Source organism: Electrophorus electricus, chromosome 4 (assembly GCF_041902795.1).
Source record: "Electrophorus electricus isolate QZ-2024a chromosome 4, ASM4190279v1, whole genome shotgun sequence".
NCBI classification, from domain to species: Eukaryota; Metazoa; Chordata; class Actinopteri; order Gymnotiformes; family Gymnotidae; genus Electrophorus; species Electrophorus electricus.
Window position 1 is genome coordinate 28,812,501 of NC_137500.1, and position 20,000 is coordinate 28,832,500.

The 20,000-nt window shown below is 44.2% G+C and overlaps 1 protein-coding gene across 29 annotated transcripts in view; it reads left to right on the forward strand.

The window, feature by feature from the left end:
* tns1b (tensin 1b) overlaps positions 1-10,406 on the forward strand; it is a 164,685-nt gene extending 154,279 nt beyond the window's left edge. For 28 of the 29 annotated variants that reach the window (XM_081713112.1, XM_081713115.1, XM_081713102.1 and 25 more), the window contains 10 exons: positions 458-544; positions 1,136-1,264; positions 1,988-2,080; positions 3,151-3,228; positions 3,994-4,065; positions 4,647-4,673; positions 5,270-5,438; positions 5,613-5,681; positions 5,831-5,860; positions 7,305-10,406. In XM_081713112.1, coding sequence (XP_081569238.1) covers positions 458-544; positions 1,136-1,264; positions 1,988-2,080; positions 3,151-3,228; positions 3,994-4,065; positions 4,647-4,673; positions 5,270-5,438; positions 5,613-5,681; positions 5,831-5,860; positions 7,305-7,446 — 896 coding nt within the window. In that variant the 3' untranslated portion in view covers positions 7,447-10,406. The remainder of the gene's footprint in view (positions 1-457; positions 545-1,135; positions 1,265-1,987; positions 2,081-3,150; positions 3,229-3,993; positions 4,066-4,646; positions 4,674-5,269; positions 5,439-5,612; positions 5,682-5,830; positions 5,861-7,304) is intronic. The other variant, XM_081713105.1, reaches the window with a different exon arrangement.
* Positions 10,407-20,000: the final 9,594 nt, after the last annotated feature.

Sequence of the window (20,000 nt, forward strand, 5' to 3'; positions counted from 1 at the left end):
TGTATATCCAGATGAGTCAGCTATGTTTAGGCTCACCAAATAAGCCTACAGTTTAGTCATTATGATAGAATGTCTGATAATCATTCTGGGGTTAAATCTGGCTCTGTTTCCAGAGTGCTGGAAATGCTGTCTGGGAGTTATTGGGAGTTTGAGGCTAATATGAATGCAATAAAGTCAGTTATTTAATCGCATACAGACAATATGCTATTAACCTAATTGCTATTAACCTAAGTGTGATTATACAGCCATACCCCAAGCAAATTTGTGTGTGTGTCTGTATGTGTCTCTGTGTGTGTGTGTGTGTGTGTGTGTGTGTGTGTGTGTGTGTGTGTGTGTGTGTGCGCGATTTGTTTTTCCATGTTTATTTCCAGCTTGCTTTTGCACAATTAACGAGCATTATGGAGGTGCCAAACAGCTTCCTCAAGGTTTCAGTGTCACCTTATGTTTTTCTTTTTAGATGGAAACCCAGAGACAAGGCTCAATGTCAAGTTTGTCCAAGACACTTCCAAGTTCTGGTACAAACCAGACATCTCCAGAGAACAAGGTAAGGTCTTGTGCATGTGCATGTGTGTATTGGAGGTTGTTGACTTATTTAACTGTATTTAGATTGAGAAATATAACTCCTACATACAAACACAATGTCCAGACTGGTCATTTTTTATGTATTCATTATGATGTCAGTAGCTGTTGGCCTCCACATCTGGTTCCCCTGTGAGATGAGCTCCTATTGGATTAGATATTCAGTGCTGGAGATAGTACTAAGCCCAAGATCTTCCCCTATGTCGCATGCACTTTGTTAAGCACAGTAAACATCTCTATCTGCTATGTCTCTTAACTCGAATGCATGCCTTAACAAGCTCGCAGAAAATCGCATAGTTCTAGACTGTTTTCTCTCACTCTGTCATGTTTAAATGCATGAGCACTTCTCTACCTCTCATGCATAGTCAGGCTCCAGAACTAATCCGAGACTTATGGCTCTGCTATCTGGATGCTGTGTTAGATTAAAGTTGGAACTGAAATCTTCCTTGAGCAGTGCAGCCCACTCTTGACTCAACCAGTCCAGTTTATTAACAGATGCCCTTGTGACAGGTGGAATAATGAGATTTCTGTGCTTTATTCCCGCTCATCCTACCAGCCATCAACATCCTGAAGGAGAGGGCGCCCGGGGCCTTCATCATCAGGGACAGCCATTCCTTCCGTGGTGCCTATGGCTTGGCCATGAAGGTGGCCTCTCCTCCCCCGACTGTGCAGCAGACTAAGAAAGGTTGCGTGTCTTTATGCCATGAATGCCACACACAGACGCTCATGCTCTGTTAGTTCAGTCACGAAGAAGCCTGATAGTAATGGAGATCTCATGCTGAACTCATGAGGTCACTGCAAGTTTCTCCAGTAATACGATGTCCTCTGATTATGGCCAACAAAATTTCAGATGTTTCGTTGACCCCAAAGCCCAGCATGCAGCGTCTGTTCCCCTGTGCACTCAATCAGCGTCTCCCAGCCCCATGTACTTCACCGTAATGAAGCAAAGATGAAAACAATTCTTGAAGGCGTGGGGCTGAGGCCATCTTTCAGCACAGCTGCTCTGGGCTCTGTGTGAGCCTGAGGTTGAGGGAACCTTAGCACACACCCTTAAGGGTACTGCAGGAGGTGGGAGGCACACAAGCACATTTCTCCCATTAGCAGCAGGAGCAGCTGTTGAAGAGAGACAGTATTCTAATAAACTCTCTGTTTTCAATCCAAGACTACAAAGACAGATATTACTGCCCCAATGTGATCATATACTTTTTGTTACTCATTTAGGATTTATTTATTTATTTATATACCTTTTGAAACTTGTTGACCTAAGCACTACAGTGATTTTACATTAGTGCTTAAAATACTGTTTCCAGTGTAAACCTTCAGGAATGTTTCCATGATTGTATGTGCTGTGAGCTCACAAGTGTGCAACTTACGTTTCCCTATTGGTAATTAAATGAACTGTTTATAGGTGACATCACCAACGAGTTGGTGCGCCACTTCCTGATCGAGACGAGTCCGAAGGGCGTGAAGCTGAAGGGCTGTCCCAACGAGCCCTACTTCGGTGAGTCGCCACCCACATTCCATCCATTTGGCCCCATCTGGGCACTACAGTGTGTTTACATTAGTGCTTTAGAATACTAGATTCCATTCCATGCTCCTTAGGCCTGAGCCGTAGCGACTACAGTCTAATGTAGCCTACGGACTGCGCCACAGGAAAGGCTTGGCTGCTGAGGGAAGGGTGAGGACCCTTTTTGCCTTTCGTGCACTATGTCAAAATTCTCCCCTCTCAGGAGAGGGAGAACTAATAGATGATGCCCTACAACAGCGGAGGCCGGACAGCTTGTATAAGCTACGAGCCAGCCTCTTATGGGGCCTGGTGCATAAGTACATGTCTAATGTGACAGAGGGGGAGGAACCAGTTGGACGTGCGCTGCTCAAGGCAGGTGTGAGGGAGAGCTGGCAGAGGCTCCCCTCGGTGCTGTTAGATGGGAGCTTTCCTCTCTTCCTGTCCCCCAGCCTCACTCCAGACTGTAGGGTTGGGCCCTCGAAGTCTCCCACAGGGTAAAACGGGCTTGGCCTTCATTTGGACTGGGAGGCCTAGCCAAACTAGCTTCTTCTTTTACTCATACTGCTGATGGACTTTTATTTGCAAGTCAATGGGACATTTAGAAGCTGACAATTACATTTACACAGAAAATTCATTGGTCTTGACCTCTTCTCTGGCTCATCAATATCCCACCACAATCCTTTCCAACTTGTGACAAGTTTACATTGTTTGGGCTACTCAGTATATGGGAACAATGATGGATGTTTTGTCAAGAATTGGTGAAGTCTTTCCCAAAAGTAAGCCAAACCTTTAAGGAGAATGGTATGGAAGGGACAGTGACATTGTAGATTTTGTAGAACCATGTGCCAGTGTTATCATTGCAGCTTGTTACTGTGGAAGCCAGGCGAGCTTGTGCTATCAGCAGACTCTCTCTGCCTGAAGCCAGATTGACATGGTTCATATGGTGTATTTCACAGCAGGGCTTTCAGAATATGGCCGTTAGGATGTTTGTTATGCAACGCATGTCCTTCTCTGATTTCTGCTCTCGTAAATCTAATTCCAACCTTACCCCTCCCTTGGTCTAGGCTGCCTTTCTGCACTGGTGTACCAACACTCTATTACGCCACTGGCTCTGCCCTGCAAACTAGTCATACCCACAAAAGGTAAGGTGTGTGTGTTTGTGTGTTTGTGTGTATATATGTGTGTATGTGTGTGTGTGCATGTGTGTGTGTGTGCGTGTCTTCCTTTTTATGCACTAGACTGCCCTTTAACATGACCTCGCATTAGCTGCTCCATCTGTCATAGTATGCAGCTTATGCAGCTGTGTTGCCTCTTTGACAGTATGTATAGTTGCTGAGGTAAGAACTCTACTGCAGCTGGCTCTTTTCTTCAGACTTGTGTTAGGTGCCATGCAGGTGTCAGAAGAGCATGGGAGCAGAGGCTCCTTCCTGCTCTTCCCTGCCCTTTTGAACAGTGTGTAATGGGGTGTGAGACAGGCCTGTTGCTACCCAGCAGGGTGAGATTTCCCTTTCAGCAAAGTGACAGCTAATAGATGTCATCTGACAACAGGCAGTTCCACTCCTCTTTTTACAACATGTCATCTACAGTGCTGAAAGGCTTTCAGATTTTCAATAAAACAAAGTAACCCTCCTTCAAACATCAAAAACAATACTTCAAAAATGGTGCCATGACCCTCATCTTCCAATGATTGTTGTCCCCACACCCTGGGGGCTCCCACAGAAAACAGGAGGTCAAAACGAGGTGGGTGTAACAGGTCAGGCCTGTACATAGACCACCTGTTCACCTGTTTCTGCATGCGGGCTCAGTAACAGATTTCCTCATTAGTAGAGTAAATGTTGTGATCAGAAGATTGCTTAGAGTGGCTTGTCTTCCTACCAGTTGTGTTTAACATGAGCTCGATTTTGCAGACCCCCATGAAGAGATTCCAGAGGTTGCCACTCCAGTCAACCCTGCTGCAGATCTTCTCAAACAGGGTGCAGGTAAACACACACTGTCTGTTCATTTTCTTAATAACTAAACAGAGTTTTAGGGATGTGCTGATGATCTACATTCTATGCATTTTTGCACCAATAATATCCTAATAACAAGACCCTGGGAGAAATGTATTAAACACGTATTAATACATGTAATGAATATTACACTCAGTTGTTGCTGTAGGCAAGGCAATATAACACTGATCAGGATGACATTTAAATTGTTCAAAAGAAGGTTTAGGTGGTTGTGTAAATGGAGGGTGTGACATAGCCTAGACTGTAAATCATTTAGAAAATATCAACCATGAGCAGACTCATTTAGCCAAGAGCAAAGCTTTTTCTGTTCCAAAAAGTGAACCGGATTGTTATTGTGTAGCTGATTGACTGATTTCATAAGTGAGCTATTAAAAACAGAATGATAGCAGCACCATGCTGTCATACTGCATAAAATAGCATTCTCTGGAAATAGCTTTCTCCATGGAAGCAGTTTTTTTTTTTAAGAACTGTTAGCTAATCCTGTTCTGATGTAACTTCTATAGCAATGCCATGCTCTTCTTGAATCTGCTGTCACTTTTGTGTGACCATAGGGCAGAAGAGTCCTGTTGAGGCCCATGGTAAACACTGCGTTACTTTGTTTTGTTTTCCTGTGCTTTTCTGTTTTGTCCAATAATCAACTTCATTTGGTGCATCCAAGATAGACAGCCTCCCCTGTGTCTCGTGACGTGCATGAGAAAGTGTAACAGAATGCCGGAGACTGCATCTATGTCTTTACCGTGGCTGTCCACTAAAAACCTCATATGGCTGCTGTTTAATTTATTGTAGCTGTCAGGTTTATTGGAGTTTTTCAAAAAGCCCTTTCTCTATGGGCTGACGCTAGACAGCATGTTTTGAGATGAGTGATGATAGATTGCATTGCATGGACATACAAATATTAAGACATGAGGGCAACAGTCTATTTCAAATATACTAATGACTTATTCTATTTTGTTTTTATAGATGTTCTAGTTGCATACACATTTACATAATAAGGTTGTTTTCAATAATAAGGTTGTTCACATGAATAAATGTTTTGATTCTACAATATCTGTATGCTAAAACTAGGAAACTGAAACTGAAAGTGAAAGTGAAAGGATCTTGCTGACTGATCTTTGTCCAAGGTGTGCATCCCCTCCTTATACAATCTAACCCTTAGTTGTATTTTACTTCACAGCATGCAACGTTTTATACATAAACTCTGTGGATATGGAGTCTCTTACCGGGCCTCAGGCGATTGCCAAGGCCATCTCAGAAACCATGGCAAATAGTCCTGCTCCCACTGCCACTATAGTTCACTTTAAGGTGTCATCACAGGGCATCACCTTAACGGACAACCAGAGAAAGTGAGTTATATAAAAATATCTGAAACATACAATGCAAAACATACCCAGCTAACAGACGTATTTACATTTGAAGTTAATATTGTTTAATTTTCTCAGACACATCTGTTTTTTGTTGTTGATAAATCAGATTTGTTTTACCTTTGGTGTAATCCGTAGCATCCTCTTAATTAACAGGCTTTTCTTCCGACGTCACTATCCCATCAACACAGTCACATTCTGTGATATTGACCCACAGGAGAGAAAGTACGTATCTTCTACAACCTAAATAAACACGCATTCACGTATGGACACACACACACACACACACACACACACACACACACACACACACACACTAGCAACTAATGTGCTTTTACAGTGACCTAAGATCTCCTGTTTTAATGTGTTCTTAGGTGGAATAAGTCAGAGGGGGGCACTGCAAAGTAAGTATATTTGGCTTTGTAGCATAATAAGTGCACCAATCATTGTTTCTCTGTTCTGAGCTCCTCTATAACCCACTAAGCGGGATTTATGAGGGGGAAATGCTGTATAAAATAACTGAAGTCCACAGTCTGATCATCCAACAACAGAACTGGAGAACAGGACTTCCTTCACCTTAAATTCATTTTATAGCCTTTAATAATCTCCCTGTCAACTCTCGCCTTTCTCACTCTTTGTTACTCTTTGTCAGGTAGGGAGCTCCTTTCCCTCTGGGAGCGCTGAAGCATCACAGCTCCTTGTGACTATGCAGTAAAGACAGACAGATCTGAAACAGATTCCCTGATGTCCCTGCCAGATAGCTAAGGCAGAAGGAGCAGATTAATAAGCTAGGCAAGATAAAAGCAGACGCCGTCATAGCCCAAGACAGTTCTGCTGCAATGTGCTATTGTGTGCTTTAGAGGTCAAGGAGAGAGGGTCAGCTAGAATTGAGTGCTATGGTGCAGTACAAATTATAGTACAAGGTTAAACATATACAAACTGTGTAGTTGCATACTTAAGGTGGGAGAATCTTTAAACAAGGGATTTTATTAAAGGATCAGTCATTATCTTCTCTCCATACTGAATGTTTAGATTTATGCTAACTGTAGTTCCATGTATACCGAGTCACTGCTTGACTAAGTACACCTGCTCCATAACTGTTACTAATGTGCTAAGAAACATTTTACCATCAGTTGCGCACTATAACACCTAACTACTGGTCCCACTGGTACGCTGAGGTCAGCTCACTGACCATGTCCTCCTCTCCTCTGTGTATGTTATGCTGTGCATGTTGTGCCTTTTTCAGCCTCTTTCATGAGTGACCTAGCATTATATGCTTTTTATATCCATGTAAACCCTAAGTGCCTTTGTAAATAATGTTTCTGCAAACTGACACTGATGCATTCATTTTCACATACAAAAATATCCAAGAATCACTGGATCTTTTAAAACAAAAGGCCATTTATGAAAGAGGCCCTTGGACCCGTGGCACAGTTATGCACAGAGCAAGACAAACGGAGTATGTAGAAATGACTGGAAAAACATTTTGACTCTAGATGTACAGCCACAGAACAGGTGGGCCAACTAAATTGACAAAGTAGATGCAAAAGTGTATGAGAGAGGCTCCTTTTCCAGCCCTCTTCTAACAAATTAGGTTACTTTGGTTTGTCTCCTGGGTCACTACAGAGGAGATTTGAAATGGTGGTAGGCGCACCTGGGGTTTGTTCCTGACCCACTGAGTAAATTAGCCCTTAGGAAGATGCCACCATCTCCCAATCATTGAGTGAACACATCAACAAAATCCATGCAGTGTACATTTTTTGTTCTGATGTTTAAAACCAGGTGAAGGCTAGTATTTAGGAAGAGTAAATACTAGTATTAAGGCAGTTTTTTCTTCTTTTGTCTCAGGTTCTTTGGTTTCGTGGCCAGAAAGCAGGGAAGCACAACCGACAACGTCAGTCACCTCTTTGCTGAGATGGACCCTGACCAACCCGCTACTGCCATTGTCAACTTTGTCTCCAAAGTGATGATTGGCTCACAGAAGCGATGAGCTCCTCCCCTGGGCCCCTTTCCCCAATAGGACTGCTTTCCTGTCATTTCCTTTCTTACATATTCTAGTCTCTGCTTCTTTCATTTTAGCGTGTATGCTAATGTTCACCCAAGAGTGTTAGAATGTTGGCCCAGGTGTGTGTGAGTGTGTGTGTGTGTGTGTGTGAGTGTGTGTGTGTGTGTGAGTGTGTATTCAGATGGCCTAGGGAGTCAAGCTTGGATGGGGACAGAGGAAGTGCAGCCTAGAGGATGAGTGGCATGAGGAAGAGGGGAGAGGTGATATTCATCTCTGCGCAGGGTTAACTTTAGAGGGGACTGACGTTAGTGAATGTCTTGTTTAAAAAAAAAAACAACAAAACAAAAAGGAAGAGAAAAAGAAAATTGAGGGACAATGTTGAGACTGATATCAGGCTTTTAGGCTGATGTACCAAAGATGACACAGCTGTCAGGATAAACTTGTAATTATTTGAAGGTCTTTTTGTTTCTTTGTAAAATGAGACTGTTCATTCAGAGAATGTTAAAAATTTCTGTCTATACGTAAATATTGATACTGTGTTTTGTTTTCTCGGAAAATACCATATATATTCTCTTGCTAAAAATGCTTCAGAACACTTTGCATATTCTCACGTGCGTCCAGTCATTGCTGGGTCATGTGGAGCCTGCCGGATTAGAAAGGGCTTCACTGCGAGGATTTACTTACACGCAGCAGACCAAACCTTTTCACTAGCAAAAAAAAGAAAAAAAAAAAGAAAAAAAGAAAAAAAAAAAGTGTGCCCGAATCCACCGTTTCCTCTTCTACTGTTTTTATCCTCATATTGTTTTCTTTGAGAAGTTAATGAGAACTTGTCCATTTAGTCCTTGAACCCCATTGGCCCTGTAGTGTGTGTGGTGGATTCCTGAAGGACCCTGGGAGGCTGGTTGGCTAGGCCTCAGCTTGCTCCTCGCCCAGGCCTCCCCATGCTGGGGTTCGAGCCCTTTGGCAAGCATCCCTGTATTCATCCCTTCATGTGCAGAGGCTCAGGAAAGGGAGTTCTTTTCAGCAGAGAACTCTCTCTCTCTCTTTCTCTTTCTCCCTGTGTCTCCCTTCGCTCCCCCTGGTCTAATGAGGCCAGTCGGCTCTGCTCTGTCCTCATCTACCTGCCCATGCCTTTCCTCGCTTAGGTGACCTTAGGTGACCTGATGTGAGGGCTGGGCATTTTTCTTCTGGTTTAGTGAGGAAAGACCAGCATGTGAGGTGGACCTGGTAAAGAGATTTTGGGTTTATTAGTGCATACTGTATCTGCAGACTTTATTCAACACACGCACACATACACACACACACACACACACACACACACACACACACACACACACACACACACACACACACACACACACACACACATCACTACACTCATACCCCAAAGTAAGCTAAACATATTAAAAATACACAAGTGATTTTACTGAATATTTATTATTTTGCTACATTATGTTACTCATATACTTATGCATATATTGTATAGTCTACATAAAGATTATGAAAGCTTTGAAAAAAAGGAAAATAAAAAAGCTATTTTGGCTAAGAATTCAAAACAGAGGCTTTGGGAAGCATTTAGTTATATATGATGTAAAGTATATGTGTTTGAAAGCTTAACATTTTGTTTTGGATATCTTTTCACTGCCTTGACGTCTCATGACTGTTATTTTAGGCTGTAAGTTAAGAGCTGATATTGCTGTAGTGACGGGGAGAAGGACACGCATGGTACATAAAGGTTGTCTGGGAGATTCAGAGAATTGACATGCTCCACTAGGACATTTTACAGTGTCATTATTGAACATCAAAATGTCTTTTTGTCTCTGGCTTTCTCACTGTCCATCTTTGGGAAAAAAAAACCCCTGGATCCTGTGGAAAGGAATGTCAGTAATGCCACCGTGAGGCGTTGTCAGGTATTGCATATTCCCCATTTTCGTTGCATATCAGTCAATGAAACCCTCTTGATGATTATGGGGAATTACTGCAGTGTTCTAACTGTAATTTGAGGCAAAAAACCTTCCACCGTCTGACTAGGTCATATGAATGTGTTTCTCACATTGTGTCCATGATGTCATCTCTTCGTTCAAACTCCCCGTCGTATCCAGTACACAATGTCTGTTAGCAGAGAGGTGTTTAAGGTATTTCTTTGTTTCAAAGCAAAAAAACAACCCTTCCCTTTGTGGTATGTAAATACTTCATTGTTTTGTTTTTTTTGCCAAAGAAAAATTTCACTTTTATTTCACTTTTGTATGCCTTTGTTTGAGAATTGATCACTCCCTGGTTGATGAGCGTGCCGAAGGATGGCTCATTGTCCTTAGCAGAGAGGAAGTCCCGCCCAGCAGAGAGACAGAGACTGTTGCGGCACTGCACAGGGGCCATACAGAACTCTTCCCTATAAGCTTAACTAAACACTCCAGTAAGAATTTAAAGCACTTAACTTTTAGGAGTTGTGACACTAATGAACAAAACTAATATGTAAATCCATGTCTCTAAACATCCTTCTGCATTTACTAGAGTGTGAGTAGCGATGTGCACTTCCGAAATCATTCTAACTTTAGTGTCCTGCTTTCCCCCATTAGACATTTCACTTGGCGTGTAGATTTAGAACAGCTCACCTCTTATTTATTATGTAACTATCCAGCAAGAATATTATGTTACATAATTTTAATTGGTTATGCCTTTTTAAAAATATATGTATATTGTTAGTGAGAGAAAGAGTCCCTCCACTATAACAAACCTCTCATGAGTCTGTGTAAGTCAACATTGCTGTGTCATCCTCTCTGCCTACACTAGCTCTTGGCCTAGAATGTGTGAATGTGCTACTATTGCTGTACAGAACCATGTGTTATTTGCCTTATATTGTATGGCTTCATTATTTTTGAAAGGAAACCTACATATTAAAGAGCAATCCAAATCAGATACATTAAAGTACACTGTTCCTTGAAAAACCTTAGTTTCTTGTATTCTTTTATGGTTGTCCTTTTTTTTTTTTCTCAGTGAGAAAATATGAATACCTATTTTTCTCTCTTAGGGAAGAAAGAGAGAAAAAAGGAAATGCTAGTGTTTTATTAAAAATACTTATCATACATATTTCTTTGGTCTGAGTACCCCCCCCCCCATGTTCTTGCTGATAGTCGTAACTACTAACATTAGTCATAGTCATAGCCAGATACACACTGTTAAACTTGCACTTTGAGGATGCCCAAATAAGATAACATATTGCTTATACTAACAGATAGCAAAGAACCATCTCAATATCTTCACTGTACTATTTAACACCAACCAGGTGAAAATTTGTTATATACTGTGTGTGCATGTGCATGTATACTGAGTCTCAGTAGGAGGGAGGTGTCAATGCCGCATACCCTGAAGAAGTCTCTGGTATAAGAATTACTGTTCGGATCATTCTTTATGCTTAACAAAACAACATAAAACAACTTAATTCACTGTATCTTATTACTTGAAAACACTACACAGGCTTATCTCCTTTATCTGATCTCCTTCTTTATCTTGGTATCTCTTCAGTGAACCAAATCCAATATGAGTTCACTGTAGGTAAGATGCTAAAAGCTGTAAAAACTGAGGAGTAATGTTGCTGTGGCCTGGGGGTTGTCAGTGATCACGTAAGTAAAAACAATGGGTTTGTAGAACTGCACTTGCAGTACATGGCCACTTGGTGTCGGTATTTATCCTTCAGACAACAAGATGACTTGAAACATGCCTGGGCATCAGGAAAGACGAAGCCTTGTTGAGGTTATCTGCCGTTTACAGCAAAAACCTTGTTTTATTGATGCTGGCTATGAGATAGATAAGGCCTCAGAGGAACGTCAGGCTCTCTGTTGATACAAGTTCCTCCTTTGCTGAGTGAATTGATGCATGACTCAAATAGCTGTCTGCCCCCAACACCCAAACAATGGAGATGGTCTACTCGCACAGTTTACACACACTATCACGCCAGGAAAACATCCCTGCTTAACGTTATGGGCGATGGAAAAATACAACACAATTGGTGATGCTGTGTGTGTGTGTGTGTGTGTGTGCATGCTCCATGTTCTACAGATTAACCTTTTGTTTCCTAGAAATATTACTGTGACTCTCGGAAATGGCAGTTTGCTCTCAGCGAGGGGTCCAAATGACAAGATGAGTAGCATTAGTCACTTCATTTTTGAGGCCAAGAAGGGGATCACTCTATAATCCAAGCAAGCTTTTTGCACCAGGGACGAATTGATGAGAATCAATATTTTGTCTGGTTGCTGAGTGGAGTAATCTTTCATGAGAACAGGTCCCTTGACCCAGAAAAGCCCATTGTCTTTGCACTACGTATCCAGCGGTGGCAGTTTGTGAAGTGGGAAAAACGTTCATGGAGAGCACTGTGGGGCTGAAACTCCAAAGATCACTGGAGCATCACGGTGGCTAAATGTATTTTCAAAAGGGTTCAGACTAATGGAAACAACCTGAGAATGTACAGTCCGAGAGGAATCGGCTAGTGCGGGATATGTCCCGTGATTGCTGAGGTCCTGTCGAGTTGTGTGAGATTGTGTCAGTGCCATGGTCACTGGAGGAAGCCTCAAATAGCCTGCAGACTTTTTCCACTCGGGCTCCACAGTCCACAGCTACATTCATTCATTGCGGGCTTTGAGCTTCCCCACTAAAAATACACACTTCCGGATGTTATTGCAGCGTTTCACATGCATGCCTGGCCTGCATTTTTCAACGCTTAGATTTATTTTTTTTTTTCTTTCTTCCACTCTCCCTTCCATAAATAAAAGAGGTAACTTTCATTACCAACACAACTCTGCAACGTTGTGCCTTGGGCAAAATCCCACAAATTGAAGTCAGCTTCCCGGTAAACGACTGTGCACGGTGTGTTTATGACTGTGTTTGAGCAAGAAATGTCTTGGGATTTGCATTTGGCTGGCTCCATGGAAGAGCCAGGCCAGCTTGGAGAAGTGCTCCAGTAGCTTTCGGGCATTTGTCATTATACATTTGGAAAGAGCACTGTACACTTCAACTCTTCCTTTTAAAGGCCTGTCCCGGGTAATGGGACCCCCCTCCCACCCCACCCTGTGACTATCCCAGGTGCACTTATTAACAGGGCCCAGAGCGCACGGAGTTCTCTCCAGGTCTCTCATTTGTGGAGAGCTTAGCGCCTTGCCCCCACCTTGGCTTCCCACTCCAAACTCTTCTCTTCAGCACGCAGGTCAAGTACGCTCCAATATAAATAGCCTGTATAACAGGGGTCAGAGGTCAGGCCTGAGCTGCGGCTGGAGGGGAGGCTGCGTATGGAAGCCCTGGAGAGGATCAAGTGTCTCCTCTTTATGGAACAGGAGGGGGGCTGGGGGCACCTGAGCAGTTCGAGAGGAGGGTGGGAATTGCCTAGATGGAGAAAACACAACCACCTCCTCTCAGAGAATTTGCAAAGAGGGAACATCCACGTGGTGCCATTTTCTCTAAACAGGGCAGGTGCTTGTTCAGTTTCACTTTATGACTCTGCCGGTGCTGTTAGTGGAGGTAGCGCCACGCCTAACACTTAACCTACCATGCAGCATCTAATAGGAGGGAGCCATCCAGGACAAGTCTCTCCAGGGAGAGCTATTGCTTAGGCTCAGGCTTGCCACATGCTTCTACGTGCTGTAGTGAGAGAGAGGCTGAAGCTTCTTGCATTGAGCTCTAATGGTCTCTGGGCTTCCAGCATGCCTTAACGTTGGTCGGGGTCGGCGCGGGTCAGAGCTGTTTGTGGTTGTTGTGACACGGCTGGTGCTTTGCAGCATGCAGGTGGATGGCTGGAGAGTGACCTCTGACCCCTTCACCCCACTTTCTATAGGAATGCCCTGAGTAGGTTTTTCAACAGTGTGTTAGCAGGCTTGAATTAAGCCTGCAGAATTATCTGCAGAATGTCCTAGGCATGAACCATACAGACTTCCAGTTTATGAACCATACAGGCTTTCACTAAATTAAACTTTCCCTGCTACTTTATGACAGGTAGGAGTGCTTGTGGTATTCTTTAATGACAGATTCATCAACATTGGAGATAAGGGCTGGGATCACCTGTCGCAGGACGCGAAGGAGTCTGGCCCCGGTGCCGACATAAAACCTCCAGCCCTGCTGCAGTAAACAAGCCACGTGCTTGTTAAAAACCACATGCGTCTCTCGTCAATCACAACTGCAGGCACTTTCACAGGTGTTGGATGTCCCCTCGGCTGGTAAATGGGACAGGGTTCCTGTTCATAAATCATCATCAGAGCTGGCAGGATCAGCTGTCTGTCCCAGTTGATGATGGATTTGTGGCCTCGGGTAATGGAAGTTGGAAGAAATATTTTGGTGGAGAGTTGTATTCACAAAGAACCTGTTTCTGAATTCTGCACAGGCAGGGGACCATTTGAGCCCAGGTCAATGCTTATTCTTTGCAATTGCTTAGAAAAACAGGTCATGTGACAGTAACATACTCCACTATCAAGTCGATATTCGAGCTGTATACCTTCTATGTGGTGCTACTGTGATACTGTTGCGTCAAGAGGCTCCATAATGAACTGCAGAGTTAGCATTTGGCCTGTGCTGGCAGTGGTCTAAAGTGACACACTGTGCTCTGAGGGGGTCTGCTCCATGGCCATGATCCGCAGCTGTTAATGCCCATTCCTGGATTACAGAGTGGGATTTCTGATCTGGGATCTGATTCCTCTATTTTACTTTGCACTCTTGGTCACAGAACCAGATCCCAGATCAGCCTGTTGGGCCCAGGCTAAACAGGACAGTCTGTTCTTACAATGTTCATGTATCATCTGAATGCCCTGTATCTTTTATCTTGGGCTCCACTTTCCTGCTCCCCTGCACACTCCTCTGGTTGTTCTCAGAGGCTCCGCCTCTCTCCCCTGCTCCCACAGAACGCCATTCATCCTTCCCACACCTATCATAACTTTCATCACCGCATTCTTTCCAGCGTCTACGATGCCTGGAATGGAACGGGCCACTGACTCCTTTTCGCAGTGCAGGGCCCCACGAGGGGACTGTCTCATTCCAGAACCAGCCCTGCAAGCTGAGCCACCACCGGGGTCCCATTTGTCCAATTTCTCAAAGTAAAGGCACTGATCTGGGGTCAGGGGTTACATTACATTGTTCTTGTGGAAAAGGTCTTGCGTGAGGAGGAGCTGATCCTAGGCAGCCACGCTTAGAGCTATTACCAATATGAGCCCTTTTAATAGCTTCTTTAAGGCAGGCTAATGGCTTTCAAAAGGTAGCACAGGATTAGTCAAAGTAAAATGAATTGCACAACCTTTAACTAATCCTGCTCTCAAAAGAGAAAGCTGTCCTGCCATGCCATGAAAGTGGCAAGCAGAAGTCGAGACTGGACTGGAATCTCTCCTCGCACAGCTGTTACTGAAAGCAAAAAGTAAAAAGTAACCTCTCAAATAGAACAAATTTCAGATTTCCACCTTCTTCTCCTGGCACCTGTAAATAATTTATTCACTGAACTGAATAAGTTCAATTTAATAGTTCATTCAAACAATTTAATTTGCTGCATGTCTGTACATGCTCATCTGGGCTCTGTGTGCATGTGTGTTCGTATGTTCATGTGTTTGTACGTGCGTGCGTGCATGTGTTCTGTAAGTGTATAAAGCCAAATGTCACTGATATCTCTGGGAAAGGCCTGACCAAATCTCTGCTCATAGATGCAACCTCCTCCAGGATACAGGAATAGAGGGGATTCGCCGTGATTGTGCTGATTATTGTAAACAGAAATGCTGGTATTGGGTCGGTGCTCCCTCTGAGGTCACTTCCTTCCCCGTCTGGGTCCTGCACATCAAACGTCCCCACCTGCCCAGGCTCTGCGCCTCTGCTCCTCAGGCTCTGACCACCACGCAGCTCTGGAGCTCTTATGGCCCCTATGACAACCTTGCCAGTTTGAGAATTTCTGCTTGCAATTAGAATGAGTAAAACAAGAAGGCTGTTCCTGGCTAAGCTTGTTATGAAATTATTACATGCTATTTACCGGACAAAGGCATGAACCTAGATGAGCATTGTCATGCTTATTTAAAAGGCTTCTGTAACTGACTATACTGTTTATTTGCTAGGTTACAATATAATTAAAAAAAATTTAAGCTTCATCACACAGTATAAAAATCAGTGCTCTCTTAAATTATTATTAGTAAAGAGATGTCTATCCAACTGCTATTCTTTGTATTAACCAAAGTTTATTTTCAATGACAGTCAGTTAATTATGAATGCTTTGTACAGGTTTCTAGCAGTAACATCATCATTTCCATAGAAGTTGTGGGGATAAAGTCCTGTGGAAAACCTTTTTGCTTTTCAGTCATCAGTCAGTGAAAGGCACCCACTTGTTCACTTGTTATTGTTTTTCTTTGACGTATAACTTGTGGGAAATTGTGTTCAAAGGATCATCATGTTTTGTCATTTGGTATCCAGGAGAGCGTACTTCATTCTGGGTCAGCTGTGGACATGAACCAGTCCAAACAGGAATACAGGGCCTAGGAGTGCAGAACCTGTCATGGCTGGCTTGTGTTTTACTGCCTCCTGCTACAATATTCTACCCACCTCCCCATATTTCTCTTGGGGGAAGGGGGGCAGTAAACATGCTACAGTTTACTGCCCCCCTCCCCCTCCCCCCAACTCAAAAAAAACAAAAAAACAAAAATGCACTGATAACTGTGATTCATTAATCTAATAAATTTCCGCTACACCCAGTGACGACACCCTTTGAGTCTATGGACTGCCAGATGGCAGAAGGCGAGCGTTAAAATGTCCATTCAAGGCAAACGTTACCTGTCGAGGTTGGGTTTGTGTGTAATCGCTTTCCCATACCGCTGCGCCATGTGTGTCCGGTGGCCTTAACAAAACAAACAAGAGAAGAGGCACGGTCTGGGGAGGGGAGTCCTCCTTACAGAGAGCGGTGTGGAGGGAGGCAGGGTGCGGTGAGATGGGGGTGGCTTATCATTGTGAAGTCAGGATCATCTTTCCTAATAGGAAGGGAGTATTTCATATTTGACATAGCAAGGAGAGGAAATTCTGGTTAGGGTGACTGCGCTAGAATGTGCAGCATGCGTGCGTACATGGGGCCTCCCCACAGGCCTGACAAGCATGGCCAGGTGGAGCGGCCAGGCTGAGCAGCACCTGCCAGTGTTGCCTCATCGATGCGAACTAGTGCGAGAGCCCCTGGAAAAGGATCTCCTGATCCCCAGCTGCTCGGCCTGGCAAGCACTCCTGCCCTGTTGGACGGCAGACGCTGTCCGATCTGGATCCCGGCTGTCCGTCGTGGCAGCGCAGAGCCTCTCTCTGGCTGCCAGGGCACGAAGCGAGCGGAGGCATTAGTGCTGACGTTTCAAATCCACGAAGCGGCGAGCAGCAGCCAGAGGAGGGCTGGAGGATGCGGATGCTGCCCCGGAGCAAAAGCCACAGCATGGATGGGAGGGGAAGGAAGTGGGCGACTGTGGTAGAGGGCGATTGTGTTTGTAGAGTCGGCGGTTTGGACGCTGGATGTCACTGACGGCCCGCATTTTCTCTGAGCCCATCTGGCAGAAGCATGCGCTGCTTGGGGAGGAGGGGGAGGGCTGTCCAGGGCCAGCAGAGCTGGGAGGCTCACAGAATGCTCTGGGTTGTGTGCGTGTGTGTGTGTGTGTGTGTGTGTGTGTGTGTGTGTGTGTGTGTGTGTGTGTGTGTGTGTGTGTGTGTGTGTGTGTGTGTGTGTGTGTGTGATTATGGGCCATCGGGCTGTGCAGGGAGCGTAATTACTCTCCTTAGGACTGTGGTTCCGTTGTCCGCAGGAGCGCCGGGCCCCACCTGGCCCTTGACCTTGGCCCCAGCCGGTTCAGCCTCAGCTGGCTGATGGGAGACGAGGTGACACAGGCCCTGTGCTCCCCTCTAGCTGCAGGGTTTAGGAGAGATGGATGGTGACCCCATGCCCTTATCCGTTGCTGTCGACTCAGTAACGTGTAGCCAGCTGGTTGCAGCAGGTGGCCGGGTTCTGTTTTCCCAGAGGTGCGTCCATAATGGCAAGTCCTGGGGGATGGATGTCCTCACAACGAACACAAGAAGGGAATCCTGAGGAGCCCTCAGATCTGATCCAGGACCTGCTTGCTGAGCACAAAGGTAATTGAGGGAACCCTGGGCAAATTTTCTAGGGCTGATCCACGATGAGCTAAATCGACCACTATTGGTTTTCTTTTTTAACAGCTCCCCCCCCCCCCCCCCCAACAGCTGATGAAAGTTCATTGTTTTCTCCCTGTTTGGGATTTGCAGAGCTGAGATGTCATATAACATCTGGGAGTTTATAACTAATATTCTCGGATAGGAAATAACATTTAAATGCTTATAAATGGCAAGGGATTCACAGTGCTTTCAAAATCAGCCCAGCATGACACTTCACACAGCTGGTGTCTTATGCATTAGAGAGGGTCGATCTGTTTAACTTAGTATGTCATATAGGTTTAATGACTTATTAAATAAACAAAGCTTTTAAAAAATTGTTACCGATTTTCTTCCTCTGGGAATTTCAAATTGTGAACAGATTTTCCCTTTTGCACAGTAAGAATGACCCAATGCAAGGAACTGGCTCCAGGAAACAAATGAGATACAATCGCAACACACTTGATTAAAAGTATTACTCACATTGATGCATGCTCTGTGGCATCTCAACTCTACTCTTGCCTGGCACAGAGAAACATGCCCTGTGGGTACTGTCACAGGCCTTCCAGGGTTCTGATTTGTGTGTTTGTGCATGTGTTTTTGTGTACATGTGTTCATGTGTGTGTGTGCGCATATTAGTGTGTGTGTGTATGAATGTGTGTGTTTGTGCATGTGTTTGTGCATGTGTTTGTGTATTTGTGTGTGATTATGAGTTATACTCATCTTACTGCTGGGCTGACCCTAGTAGACTTTTTCATAATCAATTTATTAATCTGACAAAACCAACAAACACATTAACAGCAATGAAAAACACACACAGTATAGTGACACATATGACCCCGTCATAAACATATCAGTTTTCACTTTGTTGGATTCATTTTTACCTTGTGTTTTGTTTGTTTTGAATGCAACTCATCCATGTCTAGCTTGCAATTTTCTCTCTAAAAGAATGTTTCAGCAAATTTTGTTTGTCTTTTAGGGAATATACTCTATTTTTATTTGTATTTACAGAGTCTCACAATATTCTCTGGAAAGCAAGACTGTTCATCCAAGTTTCCATAACAGAGTAAAGAATAATTAGATCAGATCCAAGTGCATCCTTATGCACTTTGACACTTGCAGAGTGTAGCTACGTCTAACCATGGACACAGCTGTCGTCATGACTACTGTGTACTGACAGAGACTTGGGGAGACTCATGAATCATTGCATCATCACTAGTCTCTCCAGAGACCTGTTCATTTCTTCTATTTGATGTAAATCCAAAAAATCCCACATCTTAAACGTGTAACATTGTTAAAAGGTTTCCAGAGGCTTATTGCACTCGATTTTCTCATCAGGTGTGTGTTAAAAGCATTTAGAAGTGATTTAATGATATAGTAGACATTTGCTTGCAATTATGATAAGTAAGGCTTGTGTTATTATTGCTTCTAAAATACATGATTTTTAATTTGCATGAAATAAAGTAATTATCTCACTAAATGGTAATCACAAACCCAAGCTTTCTATGGAAAGCCTGAATAATTTTCTCTATAATTATCTCAATAAATGTACATAGAAGTCCATATAGGGGTGAGCACATGAACAATGGATGTTCCTATACATCCAGATCATTTCATTCCAGCAAGCTGCCAGCAACTGCCCTTCAGGTTAATCCCCAGAGTGGAAAATGCATCTGAGGATATGTGATAATCACAGGCTGATGTTATGGACCACACGGGGGAAAAACCCGTCCAATGTCCATGCTGGCACGATGAGGTGGATTATGACATGTGGCTATGGTGTGAGGCTGGGCGGTGTTGCAATCTCCAGCGGTCACTGCTGTGGAGCACCCGTTCTCACGCATGGCAAGCAGATGTGCTGAGCGTACCTCTGCCGGGCCCGGTGACTGAAGTGCACGTGCTTGCGTGTGATACAAGTGAGTATGTGTGCGGAGTGCATGTGTGTGGTGCACGTGCATGTGTGATTTGGAGTTCACGCATATATGGCGAACATATGTGATGTGATGGTCATGCGTGTCTGGTGACGTGTTTGTCATGCACACAGACCTACCTGAAATAAGGCGAAGGTGGTGTTAAAGAGGGGCTAAATAGTGGAAGTGGCAGAGAAGCAGGGGAAGACGAATGTGCGCAGATCTGGTGGGATCCAGAGGCGTGGAGTGGGTCCCTGGGCAGTGCCTGGATTAAGGGCCAGCGTGGGGCCCGGAGTGGGGCTCTCCGGTGCTCGCTAGCCCAGGATCGGATCCCGCTGGCCCTTCCAGACAGGTGAACTTCTCTGAATACTCCTCTGGAGCTGTGGGAAGAAGAGAACTCTAACATGCCTGCATGAGACCAAGCCAATTGTTTGTCCTTAACTCCCGTGCAAAGGACAGGGCTCACAGCACTGAGGTGCAGGGGTGAATTTGCCA